General features: G+C 42.1%; 1 protein-coding gene across 6 annotated transcripts in view; it reads left to right on the top strand.

Moving 5' to 3' along the window:
• NPNT (nephronectin) overlaps window positions 1–20,178 on the top strand; it is a 96,615-nt gene extending 76,437 nt beyond the window's left edge. For 4 of the 6 annotated variants that reach the window (XM_027543901.1, XM_027543899.1, XM_027543900.1 and 1 more), the window contains one exon: window positions 1,251–3,321. In XM_027543901.1, the coding sequence (XP_027399702.1) occupies window positions 1,251–1,361 (111 nt within the window). In that variant the 3' untranslated portion in view covers window positions 1,362–3,321. Of the gene's footprint in view, window positions 1–1,250; window positions 3,322–19,937 lie in introns of those variants that run through there. The other 2 variants (XM_027543903.1, XM_027543898.1) reach the window with 2 other exon arrangements.
• Window positions 20,179–20,722: the final 544 nt, after the last annotated feature.

Here is a 20,722-nt window from a genome sequence, read left to right as displayed (position 1 = left end):
GCCTCTTGCTTCTTTCTTTAACCCCGTGCTCCTTCATACATGTTCTTCACGGCCACCTCTGATCACCACCTCTCCCCTGACCCTGGTGAACAGCCCCTACTTTTAATGGAAAAAAAAAAAAAAATTAGGAGTTGCAAAAGTTAAAAAAAGTTAACAAAAACTTCAAAAGGTGGGGGTTGTGGTGGACTTAACCTGCTTTTCCTTTTACTCAAACTCCTTATACTTCAAACTATGAGCACCATGAGCTACCCTAAAGTGGGTTATTTTTTAAATGTTTCTTTAAAGTCTTTTTTTCCCCCTCTTTGGCTCAGAGATCATAGTTAAGCAGCCTTGGGTGGGAACCAGAACAATATGTTTGGAAAGTATTATTCTATTCAGGACAGGATGTGGGGAAAGCTTCGATGGAATATATAAATTTTATCTGAAGTAATCAAGTTATAGGTGGCAATAAAAGATCTATAACACCCCACTGAAATAGTGAATGCATTTGGGAAATGTGTCGTCTTTATGGCGATACTTATAAAAATTATTAGGGGATTCTGCATCTATAACTAGATGTATAGTTTCTAGAAACTGCTTTAAAAAGAAAGGATGGAGTCCTTGAAGACAGCTTTTATCAGAGAATTGGATTTTGTTTTACTATTTTTCTGAAATTTTCTCTCAATATTTACATTGTTTGGAGATAAAAAACAGTAAGTTGTTTCACACCCTAACATAGATTTCTGTTTTAAAAGGAGCAAGGATACTCTACAGAAGATAAAATGCAGGAAAGACTTTGGTCTTTACATAAGTGACCAAGGCTGTGATTGCATCAGGGTGTTTGGTTCTGCTCCATTTTAAGCAACAAAACTTGGAAAACATCTAAGATAGGCTGCATGATTGTGATCTTTCAGATCTTTGGCTCCTAATTTCTACACCATTATATTCCATCCCACTCTTTTCTTCTGACCTTGGTAATCTTTGACAAAGTCTCCACTTCATAATCATTCCTAAATGTAACTAGTCTATTGTTTAGAATGACTTTTCAAAGAAGAACTGATTCTGGGTAAGGTGATCTGGTGAACAGTCGACTGATGACTTAAATTCCTACCAAAAGGCAAGCATCGGTGACACTGGCAACTCTGTTCTAGTCTTTCCTTCTGTTAAGCTTACTATTTAGTTTTGGGGAAAGGTTGCCTTTATTTTGGTAAATGAGCAGACATTGGACAGGAGCAGAGGAGGCTTGACCCGTGTGTGCGTTCTCTCTCTAGGTCATCTTCAAAGGTGAAAAAAGGCATGGTCACACTGGGGAGATTGGATTGGATGATGTGAGCTTGAAAAAAGGCCACTGCTCTGAAGAACGTGAGCAACTCCAGAACTAGCAAAGAACCCCTGTGTTGCTCCCTCCTCTTTTTCCAGCCTTCACCTCCTGTCCTCTCCTCCCTCTTATCAGGCCTAGGAAAAGAGTGGGTCAGGAAAGTCTGGTTGGTGACCCACATCCCGCTGGCCTGCTTTTGTTGTGCAATCCCAACGAACAGTGACACCCTCCTTGAAATACAGGAGGGCATCTGTAGATGTGTCCAAAGTCATTTTTGGGTGTTAACCTTTCATGCTGAGTCTCTTAAGAAGGCCTTCGGCGTGTGTGACCTATACCATCCTTCATCCTGGTTGCAAGGTGTTTCTTGTAGCAAATTATGGGAGAAGGTTTCAGAAGAAATCTGTGCAAATGGCCATTCTGTTATCTGTTCAGTGTTGTACCACAAGTAGTAGTGACTTCCCCTAAGATGTGTTGTACAGTGTACTTGTGAAATTTGGTTTCTGCTCTCCACTCGGTATGGATAGTTCCTGAACTCTTTCACTGCCATTCTCTTTGTAAAAGAAGGGTGTATAACATATCAAGATGCATTTATTCTTGTTAACTGTATTTTTCTTCTAAAGACAATTATGTAAAGTGGGCACATAATCCCTCGTTAGTAGTATTGTGTTTTGTGTAAATGTGTTATTGGTAATAAGTAGTTACGTGTTCCTAATTGTTACAGACTCTAGTTGCAAGGGAAAGGCAGCTTGTGATCTCTTGAGTTAAAAAATACGCGGTGGAATGGCATCCAGTTCCATGACCTTATATTGGCAGCAAGAGAAAATTGGAAGAGGTGTCAGGCTGTGGTCATAGGAGGTGAATTTAATGGCATCGAGTTTGATCACTACAAAGGACAGTAGACCATTCAGTAATAGACAGGAAACTGAGGTTAACATATAAAACCCTCACTGTCTCAGGTTACGCTTGAAAACCAACAGCTTTTACCGTAACATCAAGGCTCTTTCTGGTAATCTATAAGAAGCTTTATGAAAGTTCAGGTTGTTTTGAAGAAAAGGTTCTGTTTGTGGAAGCAGGGTGTTTGGAAGCATGGGGGAAGCTCCGTTGAATAGATTTTCATACTAATTTTAAACCAGTATAAATTTAGGCAGATCTAGATCATGACCTATGTGCTGTTGTGTCAGGAAAGGATAGGAGGCAAATCTCATGCTTTGAGGCGCTGGATGTGCTGGAATGGGTTTCAAACACACACTAGGGCCACAGGACAAGATTGGAATTCTAAGATCAATGAGCCCCGACTACATTTCCTCCCTGCAAAGTTTACTTGTAGGTTTAAAAATATACATACCGAACTTTTAAAAGGCAACTTATTCCTGAGGCTTTCGTTTCTGATTAAGTAATCAAAATATTTTCTGCTGTTTTTGCCAGGAATCACAAAGATGATTAAAGGGTTGGAAAAAAAGATCTATGATGAAAAGTTAAAGGAACTGGGATTATTCAGCATGGAGAAGAGAAGACTGAGGGGCAAACCATTGCTGGTTTTCAAGTATATAAAGGGTTGGTACAGAGAGGATGGTGACCAGCTGTTCTCCACATGCACTAAGAATAGAACAAGAGGAAACAGGCTTAGACTGGAGTGTGAGGGAGCGTTTCCTGGCAGGGACAATTGTTAAATTAGAATCTTTTGTTTTTAAAAAAAGTGTGAATTTTTTTGAGACTTTACAAAAATTTGATAACATTCTTTTCTATTAATTTAAGATGGTTAAAAGTGTTCTTACCTCAAGGTAGAGTAACAGATTACAGAATCTCTCCAAAGATACCTTGATTGTATTACTATGTAATGAAAATTTCCAGGCCTAAGTAACATGGACTTAAGCTAAGGTCTAACTGAGGTATTTCCCTCTTGGCCTCCGAATAGAGAGGAATCAAAAGGGGGAAAGCCACAGTACTGAGCTCATGAAAAGGTCTCTCTGTTTATGGCAAGCCTAGAAGTGTTACAAAAACAACCCCCCCCCCAAAAAAAATAGGAAAAAATGTAAAATCTATTTATTCCAAAAGAGTATGATGGGCAGATATTTTAGTATCTCAGTGACAGCCTAATGTGGTGGTGTGTATTTTTTTTCTTAGTAAAGTTATAACCCTTTCACTTGCTTAATGGATGATATTTCAAATTTTTAGAGAGACTATAGCTAAGAACATAGCTTGAGAGAGATTTTTATCTGGTGCAATCTCCCTGCAGTGTGTGTGACAACTTAACCTGGCTACTGAAAAAGAGTGCCATGCCCAACACCACTGCCAGGACCTTTCCTTCACCTAATAGCAGGAGTTTCTCTCATCAATTGGAATCTCCAGGCCCCACAAAATGGTATTGTTTTTGGAACAATAGGACTGTAGAATCTTTCATCATTTAACTTGGTGGAGGCAGGGCTGGAGGGGGAATATAAATCAGCAAGCCTTTGAGTTAGGGGCCAGGAAATACAGCTTTAGATCCATTTTTAATGATTCATTTCCTTTTTGGTCATATAACTGCACAACGGGAGATGAAAGGGGAAAATAGAAAATTTGACTTTTAGGTGCCAATAGTACATTGCACTACACTGATCGAAGAAGTTATCCAAAGTACTGTATAACATCTTGTTTATTATTTAATGTTTTCTAAAAGTGAAAAATGTTAGTGGTTTTCCAAACAGCCAAATAAAAATAATTCTTTGTAAATAAAAACACTGTTAATAATACCAATCGTCTCTTTGAGTTTCTTTTTTTTTTTTACCTGGAAGAATTATCAAGGTAATTTGAGTTTTCACAGAAGCCATCTATAGTAGAACCACTTTAATACCAGGAATATTGGGAACAAAGATGATAAAATATTGCCATTATCAGTAAACAGAGGATGTCGCAGTCATCAGCAATTGCAGCCCTCCAACCTGAGCTGGTGAGCCCTGAGAAACAGAGCTGAGAAAGGAAAGAATACCTACCATCTAGCAGCCATTAGCCTGCAGCCACTCCCTATGGTGAGCCCTGAGGAAACTCAGGATGTGAAAACACAGGATACTAGCCCCAGGGAAGTGAAGTGAAGTGGAAAGTTGCTCAGTCGTGTCTGACTCTTTGCGATCACATGGACCATACAGTTCATGGAATTCTCCAGGCCAGAATACTGGAGTGGGTATCCTTTCCCTTCTCCAGGGGATCTTCCCAACCCAGGGATCGAAACCCCAGGGAGCTGAGTTGCATATCAAAGAAATGATTTCACTGAGCCCAGACTCTTGCATCTTCCCATACCAAAAAAAGTGAGAAATTCCTTGAGATATCTAGTTTTCTTTAACAATAATCTTGATGTTCAGACTACCTGCCCTTTAATGCAAGACTTCTATATAACCTGGCTCCTTCCCTTGCTTTCTTGGAGCAGTTCTCTCGGGATTACTTGAGATGCTGCCTCCCAGGCTTGAAGTCCTAAAAATTGCCATTGAATGAAATATAACTCTCAACTTTCAGGTTGTGAATAATTTTCTAGTTGAAAGATATTACCACATTATTATGCTTTCTGAGAAAGATCGGAAAATCACTATAACATGTCATACCTCAGCAAATTGCTTTAGTTATGTTTTCTCATGTCTCATTTACTTCTAAACATTTGTCTTAAATCTTTTTATGTAAAGGAGTATAAAGATATAAATAAGTATATATATATGAATTATGAGCCTTTTTAAAAAAAGTGTTGATTTGGTTAGTGACATTTTACTCCTATTCTAATCTTTCCTGATAGACAAATCTAAAGATTGACAATTAGTCCTACAGAATTATTATAGAGAATATGTTACTAGCTTCTTCCTTTCCAGGACTCAGAGAACCCTTAGTGGCTAGGAAGCTCAAATTTTGTATAAATATATACTTTAAGCAAAAGATAATAAAAAACTTCAGCTTCCTTATCTCAGTTTTTTCCTTATCTCAGAGATCCTTCCTAATCATTTCTAGGAGATCTGAGAAAACTGAAGTTTTCCAAATATTTTAGAAATAAAACCTCTTCCTAAAGTGTTTGAAGTTAGAAGAAGCAAATGAGTTATAAGATCTCAGAGTCACTGATTTATTTGACAGATTTTACAGCACTCACTATGTGCCTGGCTCTGAGGTACAACCCCCTTTGTGGAGTTTGAAACTAGAGAGGAAGATGGACATTTATCAGAGTCATACAGATAAATGCAAAGTTGCTGTTGTAAATACTGGTATACCTTGAAGGCTCTGAAAATGTGATGGGTTCTAGGACCTTTGGCTCACTGCTTTTCAAGCTCTAATGCACGTGTGTGTGGGAGGTGAAAGTGAAAGTCGCTCAGTCATGTCCACTCTTTGCAACCCCATGGATTATACAGTCCATGGCCAGAATACAAGAGTGGGTAACCTTTCCCTTCTCCAGGGGTCAAACCCAGGTCTCCCACATTGCAGGCAGATTCTTTAGCAGCTGAGCTACCAGGGAAGCCCAATCTTGTTAAAAATTCAGCTTGATTTGGGAATCTGGAGCAGGGCTTGAGATTTTACATCTCTAACCAGCTCCCAGGTGATGCTCATGTTCCTGGTGTTGGAATCAAATTTGGATTACAAGCCCTTACTGATAATACACTGGGTGGGGGGTGGGGTGGCTAGGGCCTTCATCTCTGTTAATATTCATTGTTGGATGGTATAAAGGACCATGATAGCAAGATGTATATTTACAAATATTCACTTAGTTCCAGTGTATTCTTTCCTTCAAGAAACTTCTGAGCCTCAACAAATAGAGAATATCAATTAAGTAGAGAAATATTGGGGCAGGAGGAGAAGGGGACGACAGAGGATGAGATGGCTGAATGGCATCACCAACTCGATGGACATGAGTTTGGGTAAACTGCGGGAGTTGGTGATGGACAGGGAGGCCTGGCATGTGTGATTCATAGGGTCACAAAGAGTAGGACATGACTGAGCGACTGAAGTGAGGTAAATATTATTTTAAAAACGTGGATATCATAGCACAATCACTAAAATGAAAAAAAATGATCAAAATACTCAACAGCAGAATTGAGCTGGTAGAATAAATAATCAGTCAATTTGAAGATTGGTCAATTGAGATTTTCCAATTTAAGGAAAAGAAAGATAAAGCTTAAGTAAGGATAAACAACTAGACTTGAGATCAAAAGGATATAGAAATGTTGAAAAGTTCTATAAACCAACCAGCATGCACGCATGCACTTCAGTTGTGTCTGACTTCTGTGCAACACTATGGACTGTAGCCCTCCCACTTCCTCTGTCCATGGAATTCTCCAGACAAGAATACTGGAGTGGGTTGCCATCCATTCCTTCAGGGGATCTTCCCAAACCAGGGATCGAATCCATATCTCTTACTCTCCTTCACTGTCAGGTGGGTTCTTCACCACTAGCACCATGTGGGAAGCCCAAATATCTATAGAACACTCCACTAAACACAAGAGTATATGTTTATTTCAAATGCATAGAGATGTCGACAGACATGAATTAGGCCATAAGACACTATCTTAAATGTAAAAGGCTTGAAATTATACAAAATAGGTCCTTCTACCACAGTGGATGAAATCAGAAATCAGTAACAAAGGAAAATATGACAAATTCAAAATATGTGGAAACTAAGCAATATGCTTCTAAACAATGGCTAAAAGAAGAAATCACAAGGAAATTAAGAAATATTTTGAGATTAATGAAAATATTCCAAAATTTATGGGATAAACTAAACCCTTGTTTAGAGGGAAGTTTATATTCATAAATGCCTATATTAAAAAAGAACCTTGTAAAACTAGGAAGAACAAATTAAATCACAGTAAGCAAGAAGGAAAATAAAAATTAGAGCAGAAAAAAAAGAAAAACAATATAGAAAATCAATGAAACTAAAAGTTGGTTCTTTGAAAAGGTGAATTAAAATTTATGCACATTTAGATAGAGTGAAAAAGAAAAAAAAAGACTTAAATGAACAAAATCAGGAATAAAAGAGGGGACATCATCACTGACCTTATAGAAATACAAAGGATTTTAAGGAATAAAAGAGGGGACATCATCACTGACCTTATAGAAATACAAAGGATTTTAAAGGAATACTATGAACAACTTATGTCAATGAACCCAGATGACATAGAGTCTTAGACAAAAACTATTGAAACTGCGTCAAGAACAAATAGAAACTTGAACAGACATTTCAAGTAAATGGAATGAGCTAATAATCAAAAACTTCACAACTGAAAGAAAATGCCCAAAGAGCTTCACCAAAGCAATGAAGTAAATGGAGTATTTAAGAATTAGTACTAACCAACAACAAAACTAAGTATTCGTAAATTCTATATGGAGGAGGATACACTTTCCATATATAGAATACCCACCCTATCTATCCATATAGAATATCCATATATAGAATATTTCAGAGATTGCTAAGTCATTTCAGTCGTGTCCGACTCTGTGTGACCCCATAGACGGCAGCCCACCAGGCTCCCCCGTCCCTGGGATTCTCCAGGCAAGAACACTGGAGTGGGTTGCCATTTCCTTCTCCAGTGCATGAAAGTGAAAAATGAAAGGGAAGTCGCTCAGTCGTGTCTGACCCTCAGCGACCCCATGGACTGCAGCCCACCAGGCTCCTCCGTCCATGGGATTTTCCAGGCAAGAGTACTGGAGTGGGGTGCCATTGCCTTCTCCAATTTCAGAGATTACCACCATCTTAACAATATTAAGTCTTCTATGAACAAGGGATGCAACGAAGGCAGTGCTCAGGTACTGCAGTGAACGCAGTAAATGGTGAAAAGATCTAAAATCCATGTTGATGTTGTTTAGTTGCTAAGTCATGTCCAACTCTTTTGCGACCCCATGGACTGTAGCCTGCCAGGCTTCTCTGTCCAAGGGATTTCCCAGACAAGAATACCAGAGTGGGTTGCCATTTCTTTCTCCAAGGAATCTTCCTTACCTAGGGATTGGACCCATGTCTCCTGTATTGACAAGCAGATTCTTTACTGCTGAGCCAGCCAAAAAAGATGCAAATTAAACTTAAAAACAGCAGGAGGAAGAAAATATATATGAATGAAAATGAAAGAGAGAAAACCCAGAGAATCAATAAAAGTAAAAATTTGTTCTTTGAAAGGATCAACAAAAATTAGAAACCGTTAACTAGACTAACAACCAAAAAAAGCTCTAAATAACTAAAATCAGGAATGAAACTGGAGTTGTTACTACTAACCTGACAAAAATAAAAATGATTATAAGAGACTGTTACGAACAATTATATGCCAGTTAGTTAACGAGTTAGTTAACAGTTAATGAGTTAGATATTCTAAATGAAAAGAACAAATTCCTACAAATTGGAAACAAACAAACAAAAGAACCCTCAAGAAAACAAAATCTCAATAGGCTTATTACAAGTAATGAAAGTGAAAGTGAAGTCGCTCAGTCTTTTCTGTTTCTTTGCAACTCCATGGACTGTAGCCTACCAGGCTTCTCTGTCCATGGGATTTTCCAGGCAAGAATACTGGAGTGGTGTGCCATTTCCTTCTCCAGGGGATCTTCCCGACCCAGGGATTGAACCTGGGTCTCCTGCATTGTAGTCAGACGTTTTACCGTCTGAGCCACCAAGGAAGTCCAAAGAGACTGGAGCAGTAATCAAAACCACCCAACAAAGAAAACTCCAGGACCACCTAAATGTCTTCACTAGTAAATTCTACCAAAATTTAAAGAATTAACATCAATTCTTTTCAAACTCTACCAAGAAATAGAGGATGAGGGACAGTTCCTAACTCATTCTATGAAGCCAGCATTACTGATACAAAACTAGATAAAGATATAACAAGAAAAGAAAATACAGTTGACTCAAACAACTTGGGTTTGAACTATTGGGGTCTACTTATACGTGGATTTTTTTTCCCAATAAATACCACGGTACTACATGCCCTCAGTTTGGTTAAATCCATGGATACAGAACCACTTTATAGTGGGAGGGTCAACTATGAAGTGATGCTCAGATTTTCAATCTCCCCAGGGGGTGAGTGCCATTAATCCCTACATTGTTCAAGTGTCAACTGTATAGATCAGTATCCTTTATAAGTACAAATATCTTCAACAAAATACTAGCAAGCTGAATCCAAAAGCACATTCCAAAGATTCTATATCATGACGGGATTTATGCCAGAAAGTCAAAGATTTATGCAAAGAAGGGAAAAGTGGTTCAAAATAAGACAATCATTTATTCAAAATTTTACTGGATGATCTAGTTAATGCAATTAGACGACAACAAGAAATAAAATGTATTGGAAAGGAAGAAGTAAAACTGGCGCCGAAAACTAGGAATTCAGAAAATCACGGTAAACTGCAGGCTTCACATGGCTGCGGCTTGAGGCCCCTAACTTACTTCTTGCTTTCTTTCTCTTGCTCTCCCCTTTGCTTTCTTTTCAAGATGATGCTAGGTGTAATCTGTCTGCTCACAGCATTATGGCCCCGCCAGCAACACTGTGGCTGGCAAGGGAATCCCCAGGCCTTGCAGATTCAAATAATGGTTGATGGACAGCTAACGCTGTCCTGTGGAACATGGTGGAAACATGATTTCTGAACCCAAGCGGTCTCACTCTCATTCTTTCACTGTCCCATCTGGAACCCTCCATTATTCTTTTCTTTCCCACTTGACTCATACAAGCAGGTCTCTCTCCACATTTTATCTCCTAGCCCTTTTAGGGAAGGAGTTTAGGATGTCATTCCTAAACTGCAGCCCCACTGTCATACCCGGTACTGTCTGTGTCAAACAGATTCCATTCTATCTTAGCTGCCAGGCAGATAGGGCAAAGGATTTGGGGTCTTCCTGCTGTTTAGTCTCTCGTTTCACTCAATCCTCAGAAATTTACTATGACAATTTCTCTCTCAGCCCTCAAGCCGTAGACCCTGTGCCATCTTCCACACTGCTGGGTGCTGCACTTAGTCACTCAGTCATGTCTGACTCTTTGTAACCTCATGGACTGTAGCCCGCCAGGCTCCTCTGTCCATGGGGATTCTCCAGGCAAGAATAGTGCAGTGGGTTGCCATGCCCTCCTCCAGGGGATCTTCGCAACCCAGGGATCAAACCCAGGTCTCCCACATTGCAGGCAGACTCTTTAACATCTGAGCCACTAGGGAAGCCCATCTTCCATAGTGCCCAGCTCCAATTTCTCCAAGGGTTCCTCTTTGCATCCACTGGACTCCCTTCACCCCAGGCCTTGGCAGCCAACACACTGCTATGGTTTATCAGGCTGACCACTACCCAGAAGCCTAAATTACAAACTCTGTGGATGCTCAGTCACAAGGAGTACACCCCAGTGGGCATGCATGAGTGGGTGCTAAGTTGCTCAGTTGTGTCCAATTCTATAGACTCCATGGACCAAAATCTGCCAGGCTCCTCTGTCCATGGGATTCTCTAGGCAAAAATACTGGAGTGGGTTACCATGCTCTTCTCCAGGGGATCTTCCTGACCCAGGGATCAAAGCCATGTCTTTTATATCTTCTGCATTGGCAGGCAGGTTCTTTACCCTACCTGGGAAGCCCACATCCCAGTGTAGGAAGACTTATAGGACATAAGCTCTCTAGACAAGGAATACCTCCTAAGGAAAGTCCTGACAACCAGTCTGCTCTAATTCCAAAGTCCTCCTCTGGGTATGCTGTGGGAGGCAACTTGCGCAATGTCAAAAGGAGGGCCAGAGATGTCTGGTCAGAAATCACTGGGAGAGTAGAGGATGCTTGAAACCCCATCAGATTTGAAGGGAATTTGGGGGACGCCCTGATATCCAGGTTACAGCTTCCTGGTAAATGTTTCTGAGACACTGGATTCCATTCTAGGAGTGCTCTCTTGTTCTCAGGTGTAGGTTACTCAACATGGGAGGAGCCCCCTCTGAGCCAGAAGAAACGCCTCTGTACATACTTATATACAGCGTGTACTTGAGAATCAGAATTTCTGACCTGACACCAGTGATGAAGAAAGGCAATGCACAGTGGGATGGAGCTACCTTAGAGCAGTACTTGGAGGACACGATGAAGAATCCATCCATTGTTGGAGCGCTAGGCACGGATTCACAATGGCTCAATCTGGGCTGCCTCAGAACCCTGTCACATGAGCATGCTGGGGTGATATCTGTTTTAGCCCAGCAAGCAGCTAAGCTAACCTCAGACCCCACTGATATTCCCGTGGTATGTCTAGAATTAGATAATGGGGATGTTAGAAGCACGACAGCATCACACTGGCCGTGCACAAAATGGCCTCTTGATGACTCATAGTGGTTCTCCAGCATCCTGTCACAGGGACTCAGTCATACTTAATTATCTTCTAGAACTATTAGAGTTCCAGTAATTAGACCATTCATGTAATATGCACTGGGTACTTTTCTATTAATTTTAGAGTAAACTGCTTTTTGACATTCTGTGGATTGAATACTATCAATACTTATCAAATACTAGATAAAGAAAGTATCATGTTTTGAAGCAGCAGGTTTAGGTCACCTTGTATACAGAATTTTGTTATGTTTAATAAGCCTGGTTGGAGGGGGGAGAAAAGAATTGGAATTTTTTTTTTAACTGAAGGGCTAAAAAAGGAAAAACTTAAATTCTATTGTAGCTGTGCCTGGCCTTTGTGTAAGTTGGAGGATGGAGAAAAATGGCCTAAAAAACGGGTCTCTAACGTATAATATCACCCTGCAATTGGATCTTTATTGTTGCAGGATGGGAAAGTGGAGTGAGAGTCCCTATATTCAGGCTTTGTGGTCCTTTACCAAAATCCTGCCTGATACAATTCTTATAATTTAAAGCCTGGAGGACCAGAAGACTCTCCTGACATTTTATATGATTCTCTTCTAAGCTCTCCTGTCTCTCAGAGGGAAAACCCAGCTCCTCCTTCTTCTGACAGAACCCTTACTTCTCCAGAGGCACCTACTTCTCCTGATCCCTCTGATTAGTCTGACTCCACCTTCCTAGGCTGGAAGAAGCACAAGCTGGAATCAAGATTGCCGGGAGAAATATCAACAACCTCAGATGTGCAGATGACACCACCCTTACGGCAGAAAGTGAAGAGGAACTAAAAAGCCTCTTGATGAAAGTGAAAGAGGAGAGTGAAAAAGTTGGCTTAAAGCTCAACATTCAGAAAACCAAGATCACGGCATCTGGTCCCATCACTTCATGGGAAATAGATAGGGAAACAGTGGAAACAGTGTCAGACTTTATTTTTTGGGGCTCCAAAATCACTGCAGATGGTGATTGCAGCCATGAAATTGAAAAGACGCTTACTCCTTGGAAGGAAAGTTATGACCAACCTAGATAGTATATTAAAAAGCAGAGGCATTACTTTGCCAACAAAGGTCCATCTAGTCAAGGCTATGGTTTTTCCAGTGGTCATGTATGGATGTGAGAATTGGACTGTGAAGAAAGCGGAGCACCAAAGAATTGATGCTTTTGAACTGTGGTGTTGGAGAAGACTCTTGAGAGTCCCTTGGACTGCAAGGAGATCCAACCAGTTCATTCTAAAGATCAGTCCTGGGTATTCATTGGAAGGACTGATGCTAAAGCTGCAACTCCAGTACTTTGGCCACCTCATGCGAAGAGTTGACTCACTGAAAAAGACCCTAATGCTGGGAGGGATTAGGGGAAGGAGGAGAAGGGGACGACAGAGGATGAGATGGCTGGATGGCATCACCGACTCGATGGACGTGAGTCTGAGTGAACTCCGGGAGTTGGTGATGGACAGGGAGGCCTGGCGTGCTGCAATTCATGGGGTTGCAAAGAGTTGGACACGACTGAGTGACTGAACTGAACCACCTTCCTATGTTCCTCCATAACCTCTGTTATCCAAAGAAACAGAGACTAGTCCCTCTGGGGTAACTCTAATTGGAGTTCCTATCACTCAGGATCCTAATTTTATGCTCTCTCAAGGCAGTGGCAAATGGTGAAGGATCAGAGTACATATGCCCTTCTCTTTAACCAACTTAGCCCAATGCAGACAGGAACTGAGCCAATTTTCTGAAGACCCTAGTAAGTTTGTTGAAGGGTTTCATGCCCTCACTCCAGTTTTTGATTTATCTTGGAAGGATATTCAAGTCATTTTATCTACTTACTGTACCTCTGAGGAAGAACAGAATCTGGACAGAAGCCCAGGGGCACGCTGACCAGCTGGTTGGAGACCAACCTAGACATTATACTATGGGTGGAGATGCGGTCCTAAGCCAGGAGCCCCCTTGGAATCATAATTCCTGGGAGGGAACAGAAGCCAAGAAGCACATGAGCCAATGTGTATTAGAAGGGATGAGAAAGTGTTATCAAAAAGTCAGTTCACTATGAAAAGTTTAAAGGAGTGACCCAAGAAGAAAAGGAAAACCCAGCCCCCTTTCACAGGCAGCTTGTGGAGCCATTTAGGAAATATATATCAACATAGATCCCTCCACTTCTGAAGGTCAGTCCTTTCTGGGACAACACCTTATTAACCAGTCTGCCCCTGATATCGGAGAAGGCAATGGCACCCCACTCCAGTACTCTTGCCTGGGAAATCCCATGGATGGAGGAGCCTGGTGGGCTGCAGTCCATGGGGTTGCTAAGAGTAGGACACGACTGAGCGACTTCACTTTCACTTTTCACTTTCATGTGTTGGAGAAGGAAATGGCAACCCACTCCAGTGTTCTTGCCTGGAGAATCCCAGGGATGGGGGAGACTCGTGGGCTGCCGTCTATGGGGTCGCATAGAGTTGGACACAACTGAAGCGACTTAGCAGCAGCAGCCCCTGATATGGGGCACAATCTGGCCCACAAATGCCCATGCCCCAACTTCTACATGTGGCCTTTGAGGTATTTAATAATTGAGACCAAGCTCAGGAGGAAAAGAGAATCCAAAGTGAGAAAAGACAGGCCAGGGCTAACACACAACAGATAGCTGTTGCTGACAGCCATGCCTTGCTACCTCAGGACAATCTGAGGGGGCAAGAACGTCCAACCATCCAGCTAGAGGTAAGACCAATAAGGGGGAATGCTACAAATGCAAGTCAACTGGCCACTGGGCCCAAGATTGCCAGAAAGAGTTCCCCTGGCCATGCCCAGCCTGCCAACAAACAGGTCATTGGAAGAGGGGCTGCCCTCAGTCCTGAAGGGGAAGCGGGGGCTCCTGCTCTCGAGATGGCCATGCTGGACGACTGAGATAGCCCAGGGATTCTGGCGGCTCCCCACAATGAGATGTCTGTCTCTATGGAGGAGCCCCGGCTAGTTCTTGCAGGGGCAGGTAAGAAAGTCTATTTTTTAATTGATACAGGAATCACTTACTGTCTTAATTTCTCACATTGACTTCTTTCCTCCAAAAACTGTACTGTGACTGGTGTTGATGGAAAGCCTCACACCCACTATCTTACTGGTCTCTCACTTGCCAGTAAGAGCAGTAGTTGATTTCACATGCTTTTCAGTTGTACTTGAATGTCCCACCCCATTACAAGGGTGAGACCTTCTGAGCTCCCTGGGGGCCACACTATGAGTAGGAGGCCCTAAGTAGCCCCTTATCTTGACTCTAAGACAGACCAGCCAGAAGAGCAAGATGTTATTCCCACCATATTCTACAAGCAGTTGACCCTCAGTTTAGGACAAAAAAATCCCTGAAAGGGCCATAAATGCCCATCCTATAAGAATTAGCCTTAGGCCAGAAACTGCCTAACCTAGCAGGAGATGATATCCTATAAAGTTGAAAGCGAAGAAGGGTTTATGACTTCTCATGGATAAATTTTTAAGGCCTGGCCTCTTGTTGCCCTGCCAGACTCTGTGCAATACTCCTATTCTGCTAGCTGTTAAGCCAAAGGGTGGTACAAGACCTTAAAGCGGTAAATGATGCAATGGTCACTGTATATCCCCTTGTGGCCAATCCTTACAACATATTAAGCCAGATCTCTGAGGACGCTATATCATTTACGGTACTAGATCTCAAGAATGCCTTCTTTTTCATCCCAGTTCATTTCTCATCACAATATCTGTTTGCTCTTGACTGGACTAACCCTGACTTGGGCCAAATGCAACAATATACCTGGATGATATTGCCTCAGAGGTTTCCAGAAAGCCCACACTTGTTCACCCAGGCCCTGAGAAGGGAACTAAGGGAAATACACCTAAAATGAGGTGCTATTCTATAGCATGTAGCTGATATATTAATATATAGTCCCCCCATGGATCAAAATACCATGGAAGTCCTTAATTTCCTGGGGACCTGGGGTTACAGAGTCTCTTGTACAAAAGCACAAATCTCAAAGCAACAGGTTAAATATTTGGGATTATATTATAAACCCTGGAATTAGACAGTTATCTCCAAATAGAAAACAAGCTATGTTAGGCCTAAGCACTCTGAAGACAAAGAAACATCTCCATACATTTTTGAGCAAGGCAGGACTTTGTAGAATTTGGATTCCAGAACTCGGGCTAATAGTTAAGCCCCTATATGAAGCCACTAAAGGCCCAGATACAGAACTGTTACTTTGGAATGGAGAATAGGAAAAGATTTTTAACGATAATGAGCCCCTGTTCACAGTCTTCCCACCTTGAAAAAGCCATTCATCTTATATGTGGCTGACAAGCAGGGGACAGACGTGAAAGTCCTCATACCAAAGTTAGGGGGAGTTCCTCACCTATAGGTTACTTTTCCAAGCAACTAGACTCCATGGCCTGATGTTGGCCTGGCTGCCTCTGGACAGTAGTTGCCACCACTTTCTTAGTGGAAGAAACTAACAAACTTACCTTTGGACAGCCCCTGGAAGGCCGGACGCCTCATCAACTGTATGTACTCATCAAGTACAAGGGATGCTAGAGATAAAAGGCCACCATTGGCTAACAGGAGGCTGCATTATTAAGCGGCTTTGCTCCTTGACTCTCCAGAACTAAACCTCAAAACTTGCCACACTCTTGGGCTTCCCTGGTGGCTCAGTGGTAAAGAATCCACCTGCCAATGCAGGATACACAGATTTGATCCCTGGTCTGGGAAGATGCCACATGTCATTTAGCAGCTAATCCTGTGTGTCCCAACTATTGAGCTTGTGCTCTAGAGCCTGGGAACCACAACTACTGAGCCCATGCCCCAGACCTACTGAAGCCCATGCACCTAGAGCATGTGCTCTGCAACAAGAGTAGGCAGTGAGAAGGCTGTACACTGCAACGAAGAGTCAGCCCCGTTCTCCACAGCTATAAAAAAGCCTGTACAGCAATGAAGACCCAGAACAGCCAAAAATAAATAAGTTATACATAAAAAATACTTGCCACACTCTTAACTACATTAATGCCCACCAAAATCCCATAGCTAACACATTCTTGCCTCAAAACCCTTGACCAGGTCTGTGCCCATTCAGTTCAGTAGCACAATCATGTCTGACTCTTTGTGACCCATGGACTGCAGCACACCAGGCTTCCCTGTCCATCACCAACTCCCAGAGCCTACTCAAACTCATGTCCATCGAGTTGCTGATGCCATCCAACCATGTCATCCTCTGTCGTCCCCTTCTCCTCCTGCCTTCAATCTTTTCCAGCATCAGGGTCTTTTCCAATGAGTCAGTTCTTCCCATCAGGTGGCCACAGTATTGGAGTTTCAGCTTCATCATCAGTCCTTCCAATGAATATTCAGGACTGATTTCCTTTAGAATGGATTGATTGGATCTCTTTTCAGTCCAAGGGACTCTTGAGTGTCTTCTCCAACACCACAATTCAAAAACATCCATTATTCGGTGCTCAGCTTTCTTTATAGTCCAAATCTCACATCCATACATGACTACTGGAAAAACCATAGCCTTGACTAGATGGACTTTTGTTGGCAAAGTAATATCTCTGCTTTTTAATATGCTGTCTAGGTTAGTCATACCTTTCTCTTCCAAGGAGCAAGCGTCTTTCAATTTCATGGCTGCAATCACCATCTGCAATGATTTTGGAACCCCTCAAAATAAAGTCTCTCACTTTTTCCATTGTTTCCCCTTCTATTTGCCATGAAGTGATGGGACCGGATGCCATGATCTTAGTTTTCTGAATGTTGAGTTTTAAGCCAACATTTTCACTTACCTCTTTTTTTTTTCACTCTCCTCTTTCACTTTCATCAAGAGGGTCTTTAGTTCCTCTTCACTTTCTGCCATAAGGGTGGTGTTATCTGCTTATCTGAGGTTATTGATATTTCTCCTGGCAATCTTGATTCTAGCTTGTGCTTCATCCAGCCCAGCATTTTGCATGGTGTACTCTGCATATAGGTTAAATAAGCAGGGTGACAATATACAGCCTTGACATACTCCTTTCCTGATTTGGAACCAGTCTATTGTTCCATGTCCAGTTCTAATTGTGCCTATAGGTCTGACCTAACAGACCAGGTATAGAAATCCCTGAGGAAGAATGGTTTACCGATCACAGTAGTTTCATTAAAGATGGAGTCAGGAGGGCAGGATATGCTATAGTAAGCACTCAGAGTCATAGAAGCAAAACCTTTGCCACCTAACAAACTCAGCCCAAAAGACTGAACTGTTAGCTCTAACCTGAGCCTTAATCCTAAGGGGAGGAAATACTGTAAATATGTACACAGACTAAAAATATCCCTTCCTCTTTTTACATGCCCACACAGCTATCTAGAAAGAGGGAGACTTCTAAATGTAAGAAATTCCTCTATAAAATATGGGGTTGAGATCTTATATCTCATAGAAGCGGTTCAAAAACCAAAACAGGTAGCAGTCATTCACTGCTGCAGGCACCAAAAGGGAACTTCTCACATTTCCCGAGGAAACAACAGGGCAAATTGAGAAGCAAAGAAAGCAGCTTTGATGCCCATAAACAAAGTGGCTGTAATGCCATCCCTAACCCCTTTTAACATTATACATGGTACTTGACTTCCAAAAAGCACTGGGCACAAGACAGAGAGGGAATTAAGGGAACAGATGGGTGGTGGCACATAGATCAGAAATTGCTCATACTTCTGACCAATGGAAAATTATCAAAGCGCTCCTGGAGACAGTTACTCAAGCCTGTGCCCTTCATACCATCCATAATCCAGGAGGCAATGTCAAGCCTCTCCCTCTTGTTAACCAAGTACGGCAACGTGGGACTTACCCAAGAGAAGACAAGTAGATTTCACTCAGGTGCCCTCTTTTCAGGGCTTCAAATACTGACTAGTCTTTATAGATACCTTTGCTGAATGAATAGAGGCCTTCCCTACTAGAAAAGAGAAGAGACTGAAGTGTCGAAGGTGCTCCTAAAGGAAATTATTCCTAGATTTGGGTTGCCCCATCATCTTCAGAGTAACAATACACCTTTGTTTGTAGTGAAAGTAACTCAACAATTTTTGCAGCATTAGGAATTAGCTACCACCTCTATTCATTCTGCGGAGAAGGTAATGGCACCCCACTCCAGTACTCTTGCCTGGAAAATCCCATGGCTGGAGGAGCCTGGTGGGCTGCAGTCCATGGGGTCGCTAGAGTTGGACATGACTGAGGGACTTCACTTTCACTTTCCACTTTCATGCATTGGAGAAGGAAATGGCAACCCACTCCAGTGTTCTTGCCTGGAGAATCCCAGGGACGGGGGAGCCCGGTGTCTACCATCTATGGGGTTGCACAGAGTCGGACACGACTGAAGTGACTTAGCAGCTATTCATTCTGAAAACCTCAGTCCTCAGGAAAAGTGGACCAGGCTAATCATACTCTAAAAAAAACCTTGTACAAACTCTGTTAGGATATGCTAGAGGCATAGTATCGCCTGCTGCCAATAGCCCTTTTAAGGGTCAGGGAAGCTCCTAAAACAATGACTAAGTTAAGCCCTTTTGAAATGACATATGGAAGACCGTTCCTTACTCTGAACATGCTAGGTGATCCAGAAAACCAAGCTCATAAACCTAGCATTAGTCACTTAGTCATGTCCAACTCTTTGTGACTCCATGAACTGTAGCCTGCCAGGCTCCCCTGTCCATGGAATTCTTCAGGCAAGAATACTGGAGTGGGTAGTTATTTCCTTCTCCAGGAGACTTCCCAACCCAGGGATGGAACCCAGGTCTGCCTTGCAGGCAGATTCTTTACCATCCGAGCCACTAGGGAAGCAGTGTATTCTAGGTGTCATAAACCTAGGCTAAATCCCAAAGCCTAAACGAGAATATGGCAACAGGACTTCCCTTATGATTCAGTGGTAAAAAAAATCTTCCTGTCAATGCAGGAGACACTGTTTTGATCCCTGATCTAGGAAGATCCCACATGCCATGGAGCAACTAAGCCCACGCACCCCTGTGCTCTAGAGCCTGGGAGCTGCAATTGCTGAAGCCGTTGTACCTTAGAGCCCCTGCTCTGCAACAGGAGAAGTCACTGTAATAAGAAGCCTGTGCAATGCAACTAGGGAAAAGCCCATGCAGCAGTGAAGACCCAGTACAGCCAAAAATAAGAACTGAAATTAAAAAAAATAGGAATATGGCAACAGAGTACAGCCCTCTCCAGAAAACAGTTCCAGTGGCTCTGTTGTAAACTCTGAAAAGTGGGTACTTTAAAAGACCTTGAAAAATGAGTCCCCTGATGACCAGCTACTCCCAAAATGGAAGGGTTCTTCCCAAGTCCTGCTGAGCAACCCCTATGGTAGTCAAACCCCAGGGGTTCACCAGCTGGGTTCATCTGTCCAGGATTAAACCTGTTTCTACTGATATGTTACAGGAATCTGAAGACCCACATTCCAGCCCATCCCTGTGAATCCACTCCTTCCTCCAAGACTCCATAGGATCCAGAGGATCCAGGACAGCCTGAAAATTTCAGGTGGAGGAGTGAGCCACTACAAGACCTGAATCTACTATTCAAAAAGGCCCTAGGCCTAAGTATCCACAGCTACAGTCTTCCTTTTGCCTCTTGGTACTCCATTCCACTTACAGAGAAATAGATATATTCTGGTAAATGATAACTATTGTCTTTTTTTGCCCTCACCCTTGCTCTCAGAATTCACTGAACTTTTCTGCCCTTGCTGGGTGATTTAAATATGATCCTGACTGGTGCTGCTATAAAGCTAATAATTGCCTTAGCTTTTCTATGACTATTTTCCTTACCCACAGGATAGACATACAGCTCTCTGATTTGCAATGCACAAACTTTCATTTCCTCCACCCAGTTGACAGAAGGCTGAATTTGTTTACTCCAAGCTAAGTCCATCATGCACCAGAACGACCCCCTTCCCATCCCATAAGGAATTTTAACCAAGTTCCTGATGGAAATTGCTCTTCTACCAGAGATCCAAAGGCTCAGAACAGTAATGTACAGGGTCAGAATTGTTCATTTTCCTACTGAAGAAAATTCTAATGTCTCTTGCCTAAGTCCACCCTTAGCAATAGAAAGAGAAAATAAAGCCAAACTAGAAGGACGAAGAATTGGCATTAACACACCCCAGAACTTTATAGTGTCTCCTCCTAAACCAGAATTCCAGTTACCTATGTGTGCTCAGAGTCTAGATT

The sequence above is a fragment of the Bos indicus x Bos taurus genome, chromosome 6, assembly GCF_003369695.1.
Source record: "Bos indicus x Bos taurus breed Angus x Brahman F1 hybrid chromosome 6, Bos_hybrid_MaternalHap_v2.0, whole genome shotgun sequence".
NCBI classification, from domain to species: Eukaryota; Metazoa; Chordata; class Mammalia; order Artiodactyla; family Bovidae; genus Bos; species Bos indicus x Bos taurus.
This window is presented reverse-complemented; position numbering and strand designations above follow the sequence as displayed.